The sequence below is a fragment of the Stegastes partitus genome, unplaced genomic scaffold (genome assembly GCF_000690725.1).
Source record: "Stegastes partitus isolate 25-593 unplaced genomic scaffold, Stegastes_partitus-1.0.2 Scaffold2395, whole genome shotgun sequence".
NCBI lineage: Eukaryota > Metazoa > Chordata > Actinopteri > Pomacentridae > Stegastes > Stegastes partitus.
The window spans coordinates 30244-53984 of record NW_007580126.1 but is presented as its reverse complement, the minus strand read 5'-3'; the positions used below and the strand labels follow the sequence as shown (position 1 = coordinate 53984).

Below are 23741 nucleotides of genomic sequence, written 5' to 3'. Positions count from 1 at the left end.
GCTCACTGTAAAGACAGAGCCTTGTGCTTATCACATCATTTCCAGCTCTTGTTATGTTTCACCTACAGCCCCGAGCCACAGTGTGCAACACAGCCACATTGTTATCACGCTCTCATCTATAACCTCAATCCCAAATGCTATATGTTTTCATTTCCTAACTCCACAGTTTCCACACAAGGCTCCACAGTGATCTGCTGCTCACCTAAATGCAGGTCATTTTCTGGCCGGTGCCATTCTCGCGCCTATCTCGGCCCGCTCTCTCAAGTAATCTCTGCCAGTGTGCGAACTGAAGTCTCTCTGTCTGATCATCAAACTTACATAGCTCCGAGAAGAGTTCCCTCTCAGGCGTGTTTTGAAAGTAAAGGCTCCAGCACGAGTCTGCGTGTTTGATGATAGCAGTGCATTTCCCAGCGTAGCTTTAGGAGTTGATTTACCAGGCGACTGGAAAGAAGAGGAATGAGACGCAGGACAGCGAGTGAGGAAGGAAATGATTATCTCGACAGAGACGGCGGGGAATTAGCAGTTTATCCTTGTTGCAATATTACTTCTTCTAGGTCTTCAAATAGCTGTGCTGATAACTTTATAGACTGATGACTTTAAGCATTCTTAAAAACAGGAACTAAATATCCGGCAGTTCTGTCGGAAAGCGTTTAGAAAAACGCTGCGCGGCCACTTGAGGGTCAGGCTTGTGTGAAACCCGGCAGTGGCTTGGATTTTTTGTATTTATTGTTTCTTTGCTTCATTGCCTGTGAGCCCGAATGTGGTGGGAACCTAATTTCCAAAAACAACTCGCAGGAATCAAGTTAAACACACGTCTCCTGTTGAAACGAGTGGTTAAGATCCAGGAGTTCACATTGGTTGTGGCGCGTTCAGAGGTGGTCTGTTTGTTTTCCTCTGAAGTAGTCGACGCTTGTTTATTCTTCACATGGTTGACATTAAGAAATCTGGGAAAAATATCTAATTGGGATTCTTTGACAAATATTTGTGGAGATTTGATTTGTGGTATAATATTTTAAAGTCAAGCTTCAGTTCAGTATTTACTGTGTAGATGGAGCGTTCTCACGACACCTTTGAAAGCATCACAGTCACCCAACAGCAGAGGACAGGAATCTGTTTAACTCTCCACAGGACAGTTTAAAACCTTGTGCTGCAGAATATATCCTAAATTACAGTGTTTATGATTTGCTCATTGCATCATTTCAAATTTTGATTAAGAATCAATGACTTGTTCAGCCCTGCTTCACATTTCTATTTGTTTTTTGTCTGATCATAGAAAAAAAAGACAAAATCTGTTTTGGATTTCATCGCTGTGTTGGTGGAGATCTCTACGTTGACGCTGTTGAACTGCAGTGTGGGATTTGTATTTTAGGTTCAGTCAAACCTGAACTTCTTTACCCTGGAAACTGGTTCATATTTTGGCCAATCTGGTGATGCTTCATTTAATTGCCACTGTGAGGCTTGTAATTTAGTTTGAGCCACTCTCAACTATCATTCTGAAATTCAATAAGTCTGTGTAATCTGTGTAATTATTGTTAAGGAGTGGTTTGTCTGGTAGCGTAACGTTGCTTGATCCACTGTAGAAATGAATGATTTCACAGATCTCTGCTTAAAAATTTTGCAGAAATAGAAGACTGTCGATCAGATCAATCCCATGTTTTTAATGTCAAGAAAAGTTGGGGACATGAGACTGAAGTTTGGTCGAAGGAAACACCTCAAAATAATGTGCTGGTACATGTACCTGTGCTGACTTGCATGGATTTTTCTTATAGTCTAAATGTGTCTGACAGACAGCAAATAAAACTGTTTCCAAGACCCCACTGTGACATGAGCTTCCAGTCCAAGGTATTTCAGATTTGGTATTACATGTTTACCCTTTTTTTTTTGTTGATGAATAGCACAAGCTTGGTGTGCTGCGATGAAGGCTGAAACATTAAAGTATTCTTACATCTGTTCATGTGACGATTGCAGCCGTGGCTGCAGGTAACAGCAAACACAGTGTGTGTTGTCAACAGGTAGGACAAGTCAACGGGAGGATTTAGGATAATTCACTCTTAATTATTATTATCAAATGAGACACAGCAGCGTCTCTTAGAGAATGTGTTCGGTCACAGCTCTCCTGATCTCTCTAATTCCATTATAGCCCTGCAAATGTGAAGTTTGGCGTCGCACAGAGACTCTTTTAAAAGCTGCTTTCTGTTTCCATTTCTCTGAGGACAAGACAAGATTTGATTACTCCTTTGACCAAAGGGATGCCAATGCTTCTCAGCTGTCACGTTTTAATTTCTACTTCAATACTCCCTTTCAGTCCATGACAGGCCTTCTGTTTCACACAACCTCAGGTCTCGCTGCCTTTTTTTTAAATGAGAGAACCTGTTGTATGTATTTGTAACACATACTTGGTACTGGCAAAGCAAATTAAGGCTTCTGCACTGCCAAAGAAGTTTTTATATTTCCTGATATGAGGGTAGAATTCAGATAATCTGATACAGGAAATTCGGACCTGTGGTCTGAATGACCTTCAACAGTTTTAAGTCGAGTGTGGAATTGCAGCCTCCGTCTGTCGGAGGCATTCTTCACTGACACAAGACTACGCTTCAGTTGTCAAAAGTGGAATGCAAAAACAGGATCGGTGGCTTCTTTCTTCCTCCCGCCATCCAGCGAGTAAACAGGTAGCAGGCCAGTAAACACAAAAAGCATGTAAGACACTCACATTGTGTTGCTTTGTGTACGAACAGATGATTGAAGAGCTACAAAGCGTGTTGTAGCTTTCCATGCATGTATTAGTGTATTTGAAAAACTCCTTGTTTAGACGGAAGCTCTGAAGGCAAAAGGTGCTGACATGTTGTTCTGAGAAGTCGACTAACAACAGAGAAACAAAAAGGTTTCGGTGATGACGCCGGTCTGCTCGTCTTCACAGCAGAGAGGCCCCTGAATGTTTGAGTGTGTAGGTGCTTGTGGTGGTGGTGCAGAGACATTCCTGCGTTGATGAATCAGTCGTCATTTCTGTGGAGGTCGGTGGTGGAGTTTATGGTTTAAGTTCAAATCTGAGGTTTGAATTAAGGTTGCGATGGGCTCCAAAGTGTTTCGCATGTTATACAGATTATGTAGCTTTAATAAATGATCATTTGAAAGGTGCCGTAAGTGGAGAAAAAACCATCACAACCTCTGCACTGCATGTAATTTTGTGCACCATTGTGTGGACGTGTTTTTGTAGAAAGGCCGGATGGTGGAAAAAATACCTCCAACATGTTTGTCTTAAAAAAGAAATAACACTGGATGGGGAGGGGAGAGAAATGATGAAATGTTAGCAACTGGCAGTGCTGAACATGGAGTTACTAGCTTTTTAGAACCATATTCCAACATGCTGCGCTGTGCTGTGGATCTCTCAGAGCTGCATTTGAACTCGGTCGCATGTAGGTCAGACGTTTATATAACATGAAGATAATAATGTTTACTGTGTTTTTGAGTTTGAATCTGTTACCTGATGGTGACAGCAGGCTTACATTTACAGAAGTTACTCAGAAATACAGAATGAAGGAAGGAAAAGGAACGACATTGTGCTATTTTTGTGGATTTTAAATGCAGGTTTGTTGCAGTTCCTGCATTCGATGGGAATAAACGAGAGAGCCAAGATTTCACCTCAGCACACGACTCAGATCATGCACTTGACTTCAGCATTCATGCCGCACTTCAAAGCCTGAACAAAGTTAGTTAATGTGCAACTTTAGACAAACACTTTGAGCACACACGAGGACCCGAGTCAAACTTTGAGGTTAGAGTAGAGGGGAAACAAAGCTGGAGCAGTGTGCTATCAACATGCATTCTTCTGTAATGTTGTCCTAATGCACTGAGGCCGGCTCATGTTGTTGGTCTTTTTGTCAAGGTTGCACATAAATAGAGGATTGCATTGAATAGACAAATAAACAAATGATTGTCTAATCGCTGATAAATCTGTGTTTTGTTAGTGCTAATCCTTCAGTGATTGTTAGGTAAACTTTAATAAGGCTTTAATACATTTAGAGAATTATTAACTTTTTGTAGCAGTGAATGAAGTTAGTGAAGCGTTCTAAGAAATTTCCACGTCTCCCTTTTTTTCAGAAGCAGAATAAACACGTTATTTCATAGCAGTCGCTGAAACAGTTTGAGGTACTGATGTACTCGCATTAATGCAAAAAAGGAAAAATCTTAATGAAAACGGGGCTCACAGCACTGAGCCTAATCCGGCTGCTTCTCACGGACAGCAGCAGGGCCTCTTTCTTTCTGGCTGGGTGGCTTCGCTCATGTTTTGAACACATGTGACCCAGTGTGGGAAGTGGGACAGACACACAAGTGTTGGGGCTCGTCTTGTTGTGTTCAGCATGTTGTTCAAATGGAGCGCAGACACAATCCTGACACAAACTGCTAATGCTGGACTGTTGTAGGGGAAGCTGAGTTTAGCCCCACATCCTGCACAATCTGTTTTTTTGGTTTGTTTGTTTGTTTTTATCTTTCACACTGAACACAACCACTTTTATTACAGAATGTGGAAATATGAATACATATGTCCTAGAAAGTGACACCTGATAGAGATCAGTGGTTCTCAAACTGGGGGTCAGGACCCCAATGAGGGTCCCAAGATAATTTCAGGGGGTCACCAGATCATTGTAGAACAAAATAACATAAATAAAATAAAGCCATCATTTATAAAAATAAATTAGTATTAGGGCTGTCAAAATTAAAAGTGTATACTTCTTCCTACTCCTTTTTTGAACTTGTTAATATTATGAGTTGATTAAGCAATATTATTATTCTTTTTTTGCTCTTTTTAAAATTATTTAATTTTTTTTTTTGTATTTTTTTTCCCTCTTGTTTGTTTAAAAAAAAAAATTCAATTCATTCAAAAGAAAATTCATATGTTAATTTGAAGATATTAATCTGTGGAATTAACACATTCATTTTTAACGCATTGATGCACAAACAACACAGTTATTACTCGTTGTATATTAAGAATTCAAACTGGGGCATCACGAACACAAACTTATGTTATCTTGGGGGTCGTGGGGCAAAAAGTTTGAGAACCGCTGATACAGATTTTGATTATTTCACCTTGAATACCAGTTGGCGGCATATAGATAGAAGAGATCAACATTTTAATGTGAGTTTTCAAAGCAGCATGAAGAAGCTGCTGCAACATAACATGACATCAGATCATCAAAACTACAACAGAGTTTGATATGAAGGCAGCACCCCGACCAACGAGATGTTGATTCAACTTGAGGACACTTCTGGAGGCTACACTGCAATGCTGAGGACTTGAACTACCTTATACATTTTTTTCTACATTGTCACCTATTGTTAGTTTTTGTTTATTTGTCTGATCGGGATCGTTAAACGGTGTTATGTCAGTGCTGAGTCTAGCCGGGCCTCCTCGCTCCTTTAACCAAACTAAATGACCCAGTGAGGCGTTGATGAGGGCGGCTCTGAGGTGACCGGAGAAACAGGTCCGACTGGCCTGCCAGCACTGAAGCAGGGAGGCTCCTGTCACCGTTCTAGCACAGGCGGCGCCTCTGTTCAGTGACGACAAGAAAAGCTGACCAACGAGTGCCTTTTACATTAGTCACTAAAGGACATGGGGGATGACAGGCTGTACACTTAAGACTCCAGCAGAAATTCAGTTCTACATTTGTCGAATAAGCTGTAACCTACAAAACCTTAACCCTCAAAGTTCCTTGTCATGTTTTTTAGAAGGACCTGCCAGTTCCTCCTGTTTAATTGGCATCCAAAGAACATTTTTCCTCTTACTGATGCTTACGATGTTATTTAGCATAAATTGTTTGTGGTCGCGGTTATTACAGAAAACCAGTTTGTAGTTCCACTGATTGTTTTGTTTTGGTACTACGTTTCATGAGTGTGTCACCAGCTGGGTTACAACTCCGTCTGTTGTCAAGGCACAAGGGTGTGTATGCTGAACACACACACACACACACATGTAGTGTCATACTGAGATACCAGCAACGTATGTGATGCAGAGCAATGAGTAACCTGCCTGTGCAGAGAGTCACAGTGAACTTTATAAACCCTTTGACACATTTCAACAGCTTCTGCATTTGTTTGATTTAATATTTCACCTGTTTCAGCTGCCACACAGTGAAACAGTAACTATAGGTTCTGCAGAGTTTCTCTGTTGTTCTGCATCCACAGTGCACCAGGTCCATCCACGCGTGCATACCTCAGTGTGCTGAGATAAACTGTCAAACCAGTTTCCTAACATTCCACCTTCATGCCGCAAAAATCACGTTTCCAAGGAACCCTCTGCAACCTGTTGCCCTCTGACGGCGTAATTAAGCCGAGGGCTGTCATAGCTACTGAAACCTGTTCTCGTGAGTCGTGCGATTCTTGTGTTTGTCTCTCAGAAGTGCATTTCCGTCCGTCTCCTGTTGTTTCTCTCCCGTGCAGCACTCGACCCTGAAAGGTCAGAGTTAGGGCAGACTTTGCATTCATAAATTTGGGAGAATTCACAGAACTGTTCATTGACTCTGCCACTGACCTGCCACAGGTGCAGACTAATGCCGTATAACAACCTGTAATAATATCTAAATATTTCAGAATAGGTCGTGGTCACAGTAGCACATGAGACTAGCAGGTCTGACTTGATGTCAATCAACAGACGCTAATGAAGGCTCAGATTTAGTTGCCTTCAATTGTGGTTTATTATGAAGTGTGAGAGAATTACAGGAAGGCGTTGTTGTCTGCAGCATCAGAGGTCCAGTGAGAATCGGAGCTCTACAAATAGCTTTTGTTATACGAGGCGTTTGAGATCGTCTCAAATGTTCCATCATGCATCATTGTTCCACACTCTGCTGAGTGTCACACACTCCTGCTTCCTTTGAACTGGAGCCTCGTGTCTTGTTCTGATCTGCAGAGCGGCGCAGTCGTGGTCCGGGAGAAGGCTGAAGTGGAGGCAGCCAAGGGCGCAGCGGAGGGCCAAGCTGGACGGCTGACTCAAGAAGCCGAGCGTCTGCGCAGGAGGGCGCAGGAGCTGGAAAATGAAGTGGCCAAACTCAACCGAATCATCGATGAGGCCAAGCTGCAGGAGAGCAGGCTTGGGGATAGAGCTGGCCGACTGGAGGTGAGGAGCCGAGATGCATAAAGAGGGAGTTAGTCACAGACTGATGCTTATTACTCTATATTAAAGTGTTATGTGTCCAAATGTCCACTTTACAGAGAGAGAAAAAGCAACTGGAAGAGTCGTTGGCTGAAATAAAGGAGCAAGAAGAGGAGATGTCACGTGCCAACCGAGCGTTGACCATCCGGCTGGAGGACGTGCAGGTGAGATTAGCAGCACCGCTCTACGCCGCATGTAGAGAAACGACCACGCGGCCCGACACCTTTAACTCTGTCTGCTTTTACAGAGGAACTTGACCAAACTGAGCATTGAACACAAGGAGCTGGAGGAAAGGTTACAGGAGGAGAAGACCCAGAAGGAGCAGTTCAAGAACATGAAGAATGACATAGAGGATGAGAGGAGGCTGCTGGACCGTACAGTGGAGAAACTTCAGAGGGAGGCGAGTGTACTTGAACGCATCAACATCCATTCCAGTAATAAGCACATTAATAGAGCTTATCTCACATGGCTGTCTTCAAGTTTGGGTCCGTTTCCAAGTTGGCAAAGTGCATTCAATCGTTAATCATACATCTGTGGCCAAACATCTTCTTTGTTAAGCAAAGAGTTGTAGTTCTTGAATATGAAACTCTCCAATAAAACCGAGTGTTTGACCAATTGAGGTGCTTCAGATGAAAATTTGGTTACAGAACAGAAAGCATTTTTCAGCTTCATCTCTAAAACTGAACAACTCAGAAAGCTAGACTGAAGAACCTCCATCAAATAATGAAAGGAAGATTTCAGATTAAAATATGTACTTTAAACGGATTTAAAAGTTGATGCAGCATTTAGATTTGATAAAATACTATCAAACCAAACCTGTTTCTGAGCCACATTGTTATCATATCATTCTTTTGCTTCGTCTTTCTGTCTCACCGGACCTGCAGATGAATGATATTGTGGAGGCGTCGCAGTCGTCTACTCTGGAGCTGCAAGAGCAGATCGACATTTACAAGGAGAAGAACCGTCGAGAGCTGACGGAGCTGCAGAAGCTTCTGAAGGAGCGAGGGCAGGAGCTGGAGAAGTACCTGCTGACGACCAAAACCCTGCAAGAAGAGGTAACGTGAACTGTGGCAGCGTCATCTAATGGGTGTTCAGAGAAGCGACTTGGACGCTGACACAGCTTTCAGGCAGAGAGTGGTCAGATGGAGGCCATCATTAGTCAGGCCAACTGAGCCCTCCCATGCAGAACAGCAGACGATGAGCCATTGTTCTGACTCGACCAGTTTGAACCCCTCCACCAACATCTTTCTCTCCCTTTGGAGAGCGATGTCATCGCTTTGGTATTTCTGCTCCCTGCTGCCCTTTCAAACCCGTAGCAGAGTATTAAAGTGAAGGAATTTAGCCGAGTCAAGTCAGAGAAAACCTCTGCTCTTTATTCAAATGAATGTTTCTGCTCAGTGTTTGGATTAAAAGAGAAATGTGGTGCTTTCCATTGTAACCCCCCTTGATGCATTAATAGTAAAACTTGATGTGTGACCCCTCTGCATAGCTCTCAGTCGAGCAGTTTGTCCTTGTCAGCACTTTGGAATGTGGAGAATGTTTTTGTTGAAAGCAGGAATAGATGAACGTGAATAATTCATGTTAGAATGACGGCGACTCGTGTTGTTTTATATCAAACATTTATTTAAGGAGGTGGAGTTGTTGACATTGTCTTTATGGTGACCACACAGAAACGCTTTTGCAGCCAAGTGTAAGCAAAAAAAAGACAATGTAAGATATAATGTTGTATAGAAACAGAGCAGAGCATCAAGGGAGTAATGCAGGCAACGGTACATAAAACATCTCTGGTTTCTCCCTGTGTTCGCATCCATCTGCAGCTTTCTCAGTCTGTGTATGATACGACTGATTAAAATGCTGCAGTGTCAGTTTTTATTTATTGCTGTTTTCCAAAGCTTTTGAAAAAGTATGAACTCTCTGTTTATATGAATTTATACGTTCAGAGATTTGAGGAGGCTACGTAAAAAGCAGACAGATAAGAACAGCAGCCAGTCCCTTTGTTGTGTGCACAGAGGGAGAAGCGATGCTCATAACTCTTGACTGCACAGGGAGGCAAAAGTTATTAAAGCTAATGTGCCAATAAAGGAAGGAGAAGAGGATGACTGTAAACAAGGCGATGTAGACGGTGCAGATTTCACAAACATAAAAAGAAGGGGTTGCTGATGTTTTACGAGGTAGGAAATAAATTAAACGTGTTTGTTAGACCTTAAGGATACAAAGTGTACTAAAAGTGTAACCGTGTAAACAAAGCCGTGTCTGTTTATAATGAAAGCTCCGCTGGGTACCTTTTAACAGAGGCAGCCTGTGCTGGGATGGTTCGCCTAACAGGCTTCTTTGCAAAAGGAAAAAAAAGAACACTGACCATCCCGTCTGTGGGAGGCACTACTCTCTGGAAACTGTAGTTATTAGCTGCAGACTTCATTTTGCATGCTGTCACTCAGGTTGCTGATTTGCTGATGTGGATGTTTCTGATGTGTGCTTTCATGTCATGTGATAAGTTCAGATGTCAGGATGAGGTCAGTGTCCAGGTTCTTCCTCCTTTTTGCCGTCCGTATCCACGCCGATGTAGCTTTGTCCAGCTGGCTCACAGGAAGAGGGGGATGTCAGTGTTGTGATATCATTGTTGTGAAAGCTGTGCTGGCTGATTCACATCCTCCTCCTCCTCCGCCTCTCCTGAGAAACCGATTGCTCTGGACCCATCCAGTGAATCCACTTTTCCAGCTGCTCTTGAACGTCCTGTCAGTCTCCACCCATGTGAACTTGGCAGATCATCACTGAAGTTACAAGTTTAGGCTACATCCCTCTGCTTCTCCTTTCAGCATCTCACAGATTTAAATCTCTTTTTTTTTAAAAGAGAGAATCAACCATGAAGGCTGCATAAAAGGGATTTTTCACTTCCCACGTCTAATGCATAAATTCATTAAGACAATAATTTCCAAACTTGCTTTTAGCTATTCATGTCCTGGGAGAGGATGCCCGATTATCCAATTACACTTATTACAATGCCGTGCCTTAAATTGAGTCCTAAATATTTACATGATGAAATATGTAGCAATTGTGCGCTAATGGCCAAATATTTGTTGTGGGTGAGAAATGGGGGCAGATGATGAATCTCCATTGTTTTAGCATTAAGCAGTGGGGGCAGTTTTCCAGCTGTGGGGGGGGGCTCTGCTGCTGAGGGAAACACTGGCTGTGCTGGATTCATTAGTCACTCAGGGGAACTCTATAATATTTCCGCTAAGCACCAACTAAATTGTTGGTCATCGCCACAGCAGTAATGCTTGATAAGAATCGAGGTGACATATTGAACAAGGAGACGAACTTTCAACAGGAGGGCTCGGGTTAATCCGCACTTAGTGGAGAAGTATTTATAACCTGCTGAGGGTCCTTTAATGAGACACTGAACCCGTACGAGACCGGTTTGCATGTTCAGGAACCAGAGAGGAAACATTTTCTGTAAAGAGATGTGGACTAAGTATGTATACAAATAATTGATGATGTATGTTTTTCAGGTGTTAAAGTAAACGAATAAATTATGTTTGTAGTTGTCACACCGGGAGGAAGACCTGCGGCAGTGTCAGAGGGAACGAGACGAGGCCGAGCTCAAGGAAAAGACTCTGGAGAAAAAGGTCCACGATCTGGAAGCGGAGGCTGAGACGAACGCCAACGCTAAAGAGGACAAATCCCGACACGTCAGGCTCATGGAGGTGCGTAATGATGCCAAGTAAAGCTCCGCTGATGAATGCTTTGTGCAGACTGTGTAATGTCAAAAGACACTTCTGAAAAGACCACACTAGTCAGGAAGTAAGCCAGATTTTTACAGAGAGCAGAGATGGCGCCACTGACTGCCTGTACGGCTTCATTTCACAGGACAGGATTGCTCAGCTGGAGTTGAACCTCGATGAGGAGCGTCAGAGCGGAGACCAGCTGATGGACAGGATAGACCGAGGACGAGAGCAGGTACAACACACACACACACACACACCCTCAACACATTCTCATTATCAGTGCTCACCTGTGTCAGTGACCTGCTGTCCATGTTCACACAGACGTGTCTGTTCCATCTCAGTCTGTAAATGATATCCAGATCTCCTGTTGCTTTGTCTTCCACCTCTAACATCACGACTGCAACCACTAATCTCTAAATTAAATGAACACGTGACCCCCATGTAACAGTTTTAGGTCTCAGATGTGCCCTGACAGGGTGAATGCATTTGGTTCTTGTGCAGGTTTTACCGGAGCACGTGTGCACTCTCAGCAGTCCGTCGCTTCGTCTTTGTGTGTAATATCCACACTCCCAAATTCTCGGTTTATTTGTGGTTTAAATGAAGTGGACAGGTTATTGCTTTGTAAGATGATCTTGCATAATCATTCAGGTTGGCGGCTTGCCAGCACGGTCCGAGAGCGTCGATCCAATTTTCATGCATCAGTCACAAAAGAGCCTTCTTAATGCACCGCCTGAGCCAAAATATGCAAGCTGCCAAATGTCTCAAGTTTTCAGGTTGCGGAGTTCACTTGGAAATTACACTCAGTAACTTCAGCGAGAGAACAAATCTAATTCTTGTGCTTCAGGTCAGTTTTTATATCCTCTAGCTAGGAAATGCTCCAGTTTTTCCTTCCTCCGTGATAAAGCTGCTGACGGAGGCACTGTGAAGTAAGATTTAGATAAAGTGCATGCGCTTTTAGAAGTGTTGTTTGTTCATGGGAGAGATCTCACTAATCAGAGGGAGGATGGTGGCTCTGGAGTTTTTGAAGTGCTTTCTTGTAACCCCGTATAGTTTTATGCTAATGTCTTGTGTAGCATATATAGCTCAGTGCTGGGAGTTTCTTGTGCAGCTCTTTAATCTCAGATGACTGTGAGATCCAAAGACGGGCTCGCAGAATTTGGCTTCGCTACAAACTCCTCTCGGTCTGAAACTGACACCGACTCAATAGTTGTGACCAAAATTTCAAATAAAGTGTGTAGCGACATCAAGAGAACCTTAGTGCGGTTGAGTCGAGTATTTAAATCGCCTTAAATGGTTTCCCTTTTAAAAAATTCCTGGCAGAGAGAAAAGAGTGGCATTGTGACAAAGTGGCATTGGTTCAGCATGAGGCTGAGGTCGGTTGTCAAGGCAACACCCGAGCTTTGTGCGGCAAGAGTGGAGTAGGTTGAGTGCAAGTGGTGTGTGTGTGTGTGTGTGTTTGTGAGTGTGCACACGCATGCATGCTGGTGTGTGTGTGTGTGTGGATGAAGGGGGATGTATGGCTATGGGGTGGAGGGTTGGTGGGGCTGCAGCAGAGGCAGCAGGAAGAACACCTGCGTCTCTCCTGGCACCAGGTGCTCCTCTCCTGTCTAAATGAGAGTAATCTCCCCTCTCCTCTCCTGCCGTCTCTCACAAAGCAGATTAGTTTCGCTGTATGTTCCAGTCTGCTGATTCAGCTCCCTCAAGCACTGTGCTGGGTGTACCAGTTATAGGGGCCATCGTTCATCAGAGCAGCCCACTGTCACCCACTAATTGGCATAAAATATCACCAATTCTAAGCTCCTCTCACTGAGAAAGAACCATCACCGCTGTATCGATTAGTTTTCATTCTCTCTTTCTTTTGAACCAGGCCATCACCCAACAGTCGGGCCGCTCGGTTGATCCGCTGTGCAGTGAGCTGATGTGTGATAGCGCCGGTATTAAAGGAATAGTTTGACATTTTGGGAAATAGAGTTGGCTTTGTTCCTGGGAGTTAGTTGAGATGATCTATACCACTCTCACAACTGCTATCTTCAAAGCTATCAGACAGTTATCTTATCTCAGCGTCGGGGCCTGACTGATGCATCAGCTGGACGGTTTTATCAGCTGGTCTCGGCCTGTCGCAGATAAACTGGTACCGTGTATCAGACAGTATATCACGCTGTATTTTTATAGAACGTAATGCAGAAAAAGAGGCTTTGGGTGATTTAGAAATGGTGTCATCACAACTTTACAATCTTCTCAGCACTGTCTGCTGCACATGGAGCTGCTGTAAAGTAAAGCTTCACGCTAAGTTAACTAGTTTGTTATATACATCACTGGAAAGTTAATATAACTCCAACATATGCATGCAAAATATTCACTGATATATCAATAACTTACTCCCTAAAATCAGTATCGGCCCCAAACATCTAGTATCAGTCAGACTCCACTCACCATAGAGACAGGATGCATCAAAAAACGTGCTTCCAGCATCTCTATGCCTCTAAATACATACAGCCACAACGAGTCATTATTACATTTTCAAAGCGGTATTACATCTTAGAGGTAGTTGGTTATTTATGCCTCTGGATGCAGCTGTTTCCACTTTTTGCTAAGCTAAGCTAACCGGCTGCTTGCGGTAGCTTTGTATTTATGTTTCACACACCTGCACCTGTGTTAAACACTAATCATTTGTATACTCGCTACAGCTACATATTCTTTATAGAAACTACTGTCATCGATTCTTTCTTCTTTTGTTTTTTTTTTGTGTGTCGCAACCTGCTGCTGCCGCCGAGAGCCGACATGACGATCATAACAAAAGTCTGAATGCAGTCAAGCAAGAAAATCCAGCTCACCAATTAACTCGGGCTCTTCCAGCATGAACCCTTCTATTGTTTAGCATTTTGACTCACAGAGCGCCGCCGCGGCGGTTTCTGTTGCGAGCGAGACTCGGGCGGCATCCGATTATAATTGTTGTCAGACTGTGTGGGACTGTAGCGGTGACAGTGTCTGGACTCGGCTTGACAGGTGGAGCAGATGAGGAATGAACTCCTGCAGGAGAGGGCTAGCAGACAGGACCTGGAGTGTGACAAGATGGCTCTGGAGAGACAGGTACACACTCTCCTGTCTGGAGGATACCAGCGACACACAGCGCTACGCCACACACTCCAAGCACACACACTCATTTCATTCATCTTTTCATCACTCTCATTTTTATGTATCCATTCTCAGTTCATTATTCTCCAGATGTGATTACAGCATAAACGTACATTTATGAAGCACCTCATCACTTCCCTCTCTCTCCCCTCCGCCCTCTCTAGAATAAAGATCTGAAGAACAGAGTGGGTCATCTAGAGGGTTCCCAGAAGTCCAGCAAAGAGGGGCTGGTATCCCAGCTGGAGGATCGCATACAGGAGCTGGAGGAGAGGCTGGAGGGGGAGGAAAGGTGAGACTAATGAGAAGAGGGTGCTGTGCTAAGGTGATGGAGGAGGGAGGCTGACTGAAAAGTAGAGAGTTTGATTGGGTTGGGGATGGCAGAGGGTTTCTACTTGGACACTGATGGATTTGGGATACAGAGTTGGAGCTTTTATAGCAGCAAGGGGACTCTTAAGTAATCAAACCGAGCAAAAAAATCTGAGCAGCTCCTAATTCTTTGAGGTATAACGTGTCAGAATTATTTGCTATATCTTACGTGTGATGATGAATTATGTTTCAGGGAGCGGGCCAACCTGCAGCTGGCGAACCGCAGGCTGGAGAGAAAGGTTAAAGAGATGATGATGCAAGTTGAAGAAGAACATCATTCAATGCAAGATCAAAAGGACCAAGTATGTAACACACACTCACATCCACACGTACAGTCGTTTGACTCAGACCGTTAATTGTATGAATAACGGACGTGTGCGTGTCGGCCCTCGTTGAACTCGTTTAACCCCGGCGCTGGTGTGTCTTCTCGCAGCTGAATCTGCGCCTCAAAGCCTTGAAGAGGCAGATGGATGAAGCTGAAGAGGAGATCGACCGACTGGAGCACGGCAAGAAGAAGCTGCAGAGAGACCTGGACGAGCAACAGGAGTCCAACGAGCAGCTCCAGAGTCAGCTCAAAGCTCTGCGCAGCGAGATCAGGTAAACACACGTAACAAGCAGGTGACTCTTTAAAACAGGTGTTCTCAACCTTTTTGACCCCGAGGCCCAAGTTTCCCAGAACAAAGTGGCTCAGGGCCCATTTAAATATGAACACGTTCATTTCAGTTGATCCGAGTCTTGGTTTGATTTGGATTCAATAACTAAATCAAGTCCACTTACAGTTTAACAAGCTAAAACCTTGTAAAATAAATGATATGAGAGTTGGAGACCATTTTCTTTTCTCCTGAAAAAATCCACCGGCTTCCCAACTAGTTTTGGATGTTTGGTTTCTAGATGCCGCCGTGGCTTTGAAGGCTTCGGTGCTTCGTTGGCTTGCGTTAACCCAAACACAACACACTTGGCTCTGCCTCGCTGCCTCCGTTCACAAAACCAAACTTCATAAAGTCGGGGTTGTACTTGCACACAGATTTCACCTATGAGGAGGAGGTGGCATCACTTCCATCTTCAGTTTTCCTTTTTAAAAACTTTGCCATAATTTCAATTAATTGCGGCTAGCTTCTTCTTCTGCTGCTTAGTGGAGCAACACCTGAATGACGCGGCCCACAGGTGGAGAATTGAATGTTTTTCGTGGCCCAGTGGGCAGTGCTCACGACCCAATGATGGGCCGCGAGCCCATGGTTGAGAATCACTGCTTCAAAAGAAGGAATCAAACACAGACATTCTCACAAACACCGGCACAGAGGACTTTACAATATTAAAAAAAAGTTAAATTAAAAAACAAATTCAACAAATAAATAGGATCAAGTCAAGACCAGGTTTTTATGAAGCACATCTAAGACCACAGCTGAAGTGAAGGATTATGAATGGCATCATAAAAGTAACCTAACAAGGCTGAACACTGCAGCTAAACCCTGTGGTGCTGTTTCAGGTGTGATCTCACATTAGTAACTCACCTCACTCATGTAAACACTGTGGCTGAACCCCTACAGGGTTGTTGTTTTCAGAGACAGACCCGACTGTTTCTTAAATATATAAAACACGGTTGTTCCTCATCCAGGCGTAAGAGCACTTCTGCTCCGCTGCTCAACAACCTGGACGACGACGACGACGACGACGACATCAGCACTGACGGGGAAACGTACTTCAGCTCGTCCTCGGGGTACAAGCGCTCCTCCAGTCAGGACAACATCTTGTCGACCTTCACTTTGTAAACAGACTCTGACGTGGGGAACAAAGCTGCTTTACACGCATCGCTGTCGGACCAAACGGCTGGAGATCCGTGCCACGTGCTTCTGTAGATATTACGCTGTGTGAATATGGAGAGACTTTGCGGCTACGTGAGATAAACTGAATTGTTTTTTTTTTTTGTGAAAATCCTCACCTCAGCAGAGTTCATTTAATTCTCGGTGCAGCCTCGACGTCTGTAAATTCACTCAGTATTATTTGAGCAGCTCTTTGATTAATGGGTGGGATCGTTTTTGTCTGTCCCGTAGAAATGACTTGTACATACTGTTTAATTTGAACACGTGGAGCCGTGCATTCCGACCTTGTTAGCGCTGTGTTGTTAACTAATGGATCACACATGCTTGTCAATGATTCTTCTAGCATTAGTGAACTTGAAGACTCTCTTTAATGCACTGTAAACCGACGCAACCAGTACTGCCTTCGTGAACCATATGAAGTTATGACCACTTACTTTTTTTTTTATGCCTATCACTTATGTTAAATTTACATACAGTATCTGAATAATAATTTTTGTATCATCCAATTAAATAAAATATATTTACCTTTTTTTTTTTTCAAAATGAATGAAAATCAAATGTATGAAGTGAGTTGGATGTTTTTTGTTTTATTTATTCATTGCTGAAGTTTTTTTTTTTTTTAGGGAACAATAAATAAGGGACTTTGTACATGTCTTTTTTTTTTTACAGTTTTATATCATTTGATGACCAATAATTTGAGATCAATACATCTGTAATCAGGATTGTTTTTGTCATTTATCACACATGTTGCTTCTAATATCGTCTTCTGGGAAAGGCTGTTTGTAACAGACAACAAAGCAGCAAATATTAAAACCATTTCCTCTCTGTTTTTATAAAGGAAGTGCTTTGATTTACCTTCTATCTGGGTTTATTTCTCTCCTGTCTGGGGGCAGTGTTAATGCTGAACGCGGTGTAAAGCCTTACTGTCTGACTTCCTGTGTGTGTGTGTGTTTGAATTGATCCCTCGCGGCGCCGGTATCGAACACGTGGCTCCTTCTCAGATTCTCCTTGAACTGAATGAGGGAATTTCTTGAGATAAACTGACAATCATTGTTTTGCGACACTGTGATGATTTGCACTGTGTGTTGGCTCTGTGCTCAGTCTGACGCCTGTCGGGGGGGGAGGGGGGAGTGGGTTGAGACAAATTCCTGCCACTACCTCTCTGTACACAACTGTATGTTTATAAATCCTGCTGAGACTAAAATAAAGGTTATTTCAGTTACGCTCACATCTCTTTTGCTTGGTGAATAATTACGCTGATATTTCAAATCCCCTGTAGATCCATCTGTCCATCATCTATACAACTTAATCCTCACTAGGGTCGTGGGGGGCTGGAGTCTATCCCAGCTGACTCAGGGTGAAGGCAGGTTCACCTGGACAGGTAACCAGTCTATCACGGGGCTACACTTAGAGACAGACAACTAAGCACACTCACATTCACACCTACGGACAATTTAGAATCACCAATTAACCTCAGCATGTTTCTGGACTGTGGGAGAACCTGGAGAGAACCCATGCTGTACAGGGAGAACATGGAGAAAGATCCTGGGTGTCCTCACCGGGATGCGAACCGGTGACCTTCTAGCAGCAAGGCGGAACAGTGGTTAGCACTGTTCCGCCTTGCTGCCCCCTCTAGACACATTTAAAAAACATTTGTGTTGAATTTGTGTCTTAAATGTAGATACCTGTAAACTACAGCCCTCTCTCTCCATCAGTCCTTCAGTGTTTGTGCACTGAAGGCTTCTGACTTAAACTTTCTACACTTGTTTAAATTGTATAAATCATGTTATGTGAATTATGTGTAATTAGTTCTTTTCTTTTTGTGACACCACTCAGAGGGAAATGTGGTTCTCTTTACTTCATTTATCTCAGAGGTTTTTTGACTTAGATCAAGATTTTTTGCACACAAATCACATGAAGAACTCATAAATTTTTATTATTTTTGTTTTGTATACTGTTATTTTTTTTTTACCATACACCGTTAGTTTTATACTGTTTATATTTAGCTCTTTTTTACCTTGCACTTCTTGTACTACTACTATAACTATATATATATATAGTTATAGTTTGCATTACTTATTAACAAGTACTGCCTCACAAGTTTCAGTTCTGTGTACTCTGGTAGCCAAGCAACGACATTTCGTTGCCAGATTCACGACTGTGTTTTTGTGCAATGAGAATAAAGAAAGTGGTTTAGATCACCTGTAACAACATTTCTCAATATTTTCGAACTTCTGCAAACCAAACAATTCAGCAATTGATGGAGAAATTAATCAGCAGATTAACCTGTTAGAAAATTATCAGTTGGATGAAAAAATATTTAAAGTGAGCTCCACCTCAAACAGCTGGAACAACAAATCCTCCTGTTGCACTACAACTGCATAAAAATCCTATTATTTAGTGGTTCAATCTTTTACAGGAGACACAGATTATTCTGCACAGTGAAGATAAAACATTCAAATAAAGTAAAAAAGAGGAACAGCACACTGTTCTAATAATCACATTTTAAGGAATAGGAAAGATTATTTATAGTTTTGACCAGCAGTTGAAGAAGATGTATTCAGTAATTACCTAAACTGAAGTATTAACATCAAAATGTAAAAAATAACAGACTTTTTATGACCTTACATGTTAAGAGCTTAATGTGAGTGAATGAAGTGAACTGTTTACACAATGATCATGTTTCTTCTTAAGAAGTGAAGAAATCTGTTCGTCTATTTAAATAGTTTAAATCTTTTTAGAAATGAGTGAAAGAAAACAGAATCATCTAAAATATTCCTAAAAATATCCCAAATATGTAATCCAGGCTGATGTTTGGTCGCTGAAATGGCAGTGAGTCAAATATTGTGTAAGACGTTTTGTGGTCATGTATAACGATGAGCGGTGACTCCACTTATCTTCAGGTAGAACCCGTGTGGAGGTCAAAGCAGCTGCATCAACAGCTGCTCGAGCTTCGATTTCGTGCTCGGCAGGTCGATGTTTTTCCTGCTGGAACCTATGAAGCGTGTGCATCCTGTGTTTGGGCTCCATCACCTTTCAGGGCTCAGCTTTGACCTCCTTCGGTTTCCTGGTGAGGAGCAGCAGCAGCAGCTCACCATTACAGCGTTGTGTATTCATTTTAGAAATAGTTTCAGTTTTTCTGTCAGTGTAAACAAAAAAAAAAAGACATTAAATCTGCGTTAACATGTTAAAGTAACAACCCAGTTTCAGATTTCGCTTCCTTTAGCTTCAGCAACAGTGAAAGGAGGAGAATAGATGCAGCTTTCTATTCCTCACTGGGCTGACTGGCCATTGTAGTCGGGGCATGACCTTCATTTGTTGCTATTCTACGTGGAACAAACAAATCGACCTTTCAAGTGCCACAGCATTATCTCTCTCCCTCCTGTGTCAAGCCAAGCAGTAAACTAATAGGGGCTGCGAGCTGCAGGGCTTAAGAGGGAAAACTTGTGTATGCTTAACAAGGTGATCATTCTTGAGATTCCTTCGTGTGCTTGAGCGACTTCAGCCGGAGTGACTGCTGGGAAATAAAAAGGGGCTGCACAGCTGAGAGAGAAAGTTGTCTCGGAGGTGAACGGCGGGTGTTTTGTTATGTGAAGATGTAGATTTGGGAGTTTAGAAGTGATAATTTTATTCTGCTCCGGATAGAAAACATTCGAGTTTTACGAGTCTTGCAGGGATCTGGCCTCGGCTCAGTGTCGCTCTGAGTGGGTGGAAGGAAAAAAAAAGAACTGCTTCTGATCATTGTGGTGAAAATAGCACAGTGGGCTGCTGCCCTCTAGCTGTGGTCAGGGTAAATAAAAAAGCACCAGCTGTCACAGTTGCTCTTCTCTAGGAAGTAGTTTACAATCAGAAGTGAATAAAAAGTAGATTAGATCTGTAGAGTCAAACAATAAATTAGAATTTTTGATGTAAAAGCAGCGACTGTCAGTGTCTCTGTGTTCCATCACTCTTCAGCAGGTCTGAGCGGTGATAATGGAGACGTAAACAGTTGGTTCGTGGGAGTCGTGGCTGGTTTTTATCAGCCAGTCGAGCTGTCAGACGTCTGCAGGCCCACCGGGACCTAAAGGGGGGAGTCTCCTGCTCAGAGTCCCCCTTTAACCCCCACATACCTCCATCCTGGTGATACATGGCTTCCTATAAGTTCCCTGCCTGAGACTATGATTTATTTCTAGTCCATTAGATGTAATGAAAAGCCGTGTGAGGTATTTGTAGTTTCAGTGACATCCGCTGACCTCAACCGTCACATTGTTCAGCTGATTTTAAAACCAACACCCACAATGTTTTTTTGTGTGTTTTTTGTTTCAAACATGACCAATAACATCATTACGGAGCCAAACAGGCACCAAAGTAAACATCCGGTGGACGCCTCGGGCTCCAAATGTTTCCATCCAGCAGGACAAACCTGCTCTGGAGGCGCTGCCACCAGTGGAGGAAGAAGTCTGAAGATTCTTTATGAAAGTAGAAATATTAGAATTAAAAAAACAGGCAGAGAACTGTGTTGTCAGCAAAGACTGTTGTGAATTCTAAATTATATGTTACTTAATATTTACTATTGTGCTTATATGTTGTTATTATATTTATATTATTGCTGATTATTGTGATTTGAGTTGATAGTAAAGACATTCATCAGTTTTTATCAGCTCATTTACATCTCTAAAAGCAACCACAGGGTTCACATTTGATTTAATTAATTAGCTGATTGATTGACTAGTTTATTTCTTCTTCTTCTTCTTCTTATTGTTATTATTATTGTATTGTTATTTATTTTATTGGTGTTATTATTTATTTTCATTACTTTATTTAAATTAAAAATTAAAAATAGAATTGGAATTTAAAAAAATATATATTTATAGTCTAGCACTCTACTTTCTTTTTTTCTATTTATTCCTTCTCTGTAATGTGAGATGAAATTTTTACTTCTTTTATTATTTTATTTGTAATAATTGATGTTTGTTGTATTTATTCATTTATTTATTTATACTGAGATCCATTGTCTTCCATTTCTTTTACAGTGTTTCACTCTTTTTTATTTTTATTTTTTTTTTTATTTTTGTCACCTACCTCAAACAGTACTCGATGGAATTTACTCCATTACTTTCCACCACAAAGGAAATATGCTTTTTTTTAGAAGTGAAATACACAAAAGACACGTTAAATCAAACTGCATTAAACAGCAGCACTGACACTAAATCCTAAACACACAAATCAAATAAGAGTTCAGCACGTTGCTGTTGGATTAGTTAATTGCTTTTGAGGTTTTTCTAATTACATCTTTACCGCCTCATAACAAAGCCGATCATAGCATCAATTATAACAGCCATGAAAGACACAACAGAGGCTGAATGAGGTGACTGATCCCTTCAGGCCAACGAGAACATCGGAGCTCAGAAGAACTTGTCTTCTGTTGTGTTACGGAGTTTTTGATTATACAGGTCACATGGCCGCCCCCCCTGGAACCACATCTGGCCTAAAATATGTCAGAATTAGTTGTCAGTGTTTATACAGATCGACCAGCAATTTACCTTCTGAGTGGATTTTTAGTTCTTAGGCCACTAGAAGTCGATCAAATATATAAATAACAGCACATAATTTTTCTAATAGTGATCAAAGCTGTCATGTAAAACAGTATTTTTTCTGTGAGGTGACATGAAATCCAAACACCTCATCAGTAGTGTGTCACATCTGTCTAACAAAGCGACCATTCTCTGGATTCCTTCATGTGTTTGACTGACTTCAGCCTGAGTGACTGCTGGGAGATAAAGTGGTGGACGTCTGAGAGAACAGAAGGTGGTGGACTGTGTGGTTTGTGGTGTGAAGGTGTAGATTTGGACACAAATGCCTCAGAGGTGATGTAAGGTTTTTTGGCCAGTGCTTGAACTCCAAAGTAATTCTTGTAAATTCCTGCTGAGAACAATAAACACTTCTGACAATCACTCGCTCGAAAGGAATGCAAAGGAAACTTTGGATTAGTTGGATTTCTCTGTATAGTTTTATAAGGTCTTTGGCTTACTGTGTGAAGTGTCTTAAGATGACATGTGTTGTGAACTGATGCTGAATAAATAAACTTGAATTGTGTTTAGGATCGTTTTTGAAGACAGTGCAGCTTTGTGACGCCGTGTCATTTCATCACCGACACCATATTTGTCTTTCAGCGGCTGCAGAGGTGCTTCTCTGAAGTAATTACAAAGACCTGAATTCCAAAGCTGCAGGGCGCTGAGAGGACGTCGACTGTTGTTGTTGTTGGTTTCAACAGCAAAATCCTCGACAAACAACTCGTTGCACACGGAAGACAAGATCAAACAGCTGCACTGCATGACCTGTATGCAGCACAAGCGATGCACTCACCTTATTACTGCTGGAGAAGGTTTTCTAATACTTCAGTCAAAGTAACAAAACCTCTCAGGAGAAATGCTCCATCGCATGTAAGATCTCTGAAAATAGCACATTATCCTGGTAGTACCCTAATGCAGAAAAACTGAGTGTAATAATATCACAGTATTATAATAATGACACTATAATATAAACATTGTAGTGTAATTACAACATTATTAGTCTGAATATGCTTATGCATAAGCAACATCCTGCTTTTGTAGTTTTTACTAATCAGTCTTACCTCCCTACAGCCTGCTGTTGGCATCAACGCCCTGCAACACTTGAACTTGTTCTATGGCTCTGGTCCAGATTGTTTTCTCCTGACTAGATCCTTGCTTGTGTTGTATCTGCTCTCAGATGTACGTCGCTTTGGATAAAAGTGTCTGCAAAATGAAACTGTAGAATTGTAGTCTGCTGATTACTGCCTGGGCTGCAAGGTGAACGGTGGTTAGCACCGTCACCTTACAGCTAGAAGGTCGCTGGTTCGTGTCCCAGTGAGGACACCCGGGATCTTTCTGCGTGGAGTGCGTGGAGCCACTGGGTTCTCTCCGGGTTCTCCGGCTTCCTCCCACAGTCCGAAACATGTTGAGGTTAATTGGTGATTCTAAATTGTCCGTAGGTGTGAATGTGAGTGTGCTTGGTTGTCTGTCTCTAAGTGTAGCCCTGTGATAGACTGGTTACCTGTCCAGGTGAACCTGCCTTCACCCTGAGTCAGCTGGGATAGACTCCAGCCCCCCATGACCCTAGTGAGGATTAAGCGGTGTATAGATAATGGATGTATGGATGATTACTGCCTTGATCAGATAATTAATTGTGAGCAGAAAAGGGGACACATGTACACAAAAAGCATTTCACCTTGTTTTTTTGAAGTAATACTCTTATTAACTTACTAAAAAAAAAAAAGAACACCTGTAAATCATATTATTTTAGAAGATGCAACCATGAAATGTGCACAAAAAGTGACTTTTGACTCAGTTATTAAAGTTGTTGATCAATTAATTGATTCAATCCGAGCCTGAAAAGTAACTCGTCAGCTGTTATAATTGAGTAAAAAGTAAAAGTTTTCCAAGTGAAACAGAGCAGAATGGATAAAGTGCCAAGAAATGACAGTTCTTAGATAAAGTAGACCTACTACCACCATGTACGTAAGTGCAGGATGAATATTATTCCTCAGCTGTG

The 23741-nt window shown here is 42.2% G+C and overlaps 1 protein-coding gene across 1 annotated transcript; it reads left to right on the top strand.

Moving 5' to 3' along the window:
* Nucleotides 1-6787: 6787 nt before the first annotated feature.
* Nucleotides 6788-17420, top strand: LOC103374905 (cingulin-like protein 1; the record flags this gene model as incomplete). Its single annotated transcript, XM_008305058.1, has 11 exons — nt 6788-7108; nt 7204-7308; nt 7392-7544; nt 8029-8199; nt 10687-10848; nt 11012-11101; nt 13876-13959; nt 14169-14293; nt 14564-14672; nt 14804-14967; nt 15986-17420. Coding segments are annotated over 11 exons (1638 nt in total), but the record flags the coding sequence as incomplete, so codon positions are not given.
* Between the last annotated feature and the right edge of the window lie 6321 nt (nt 17421-23741).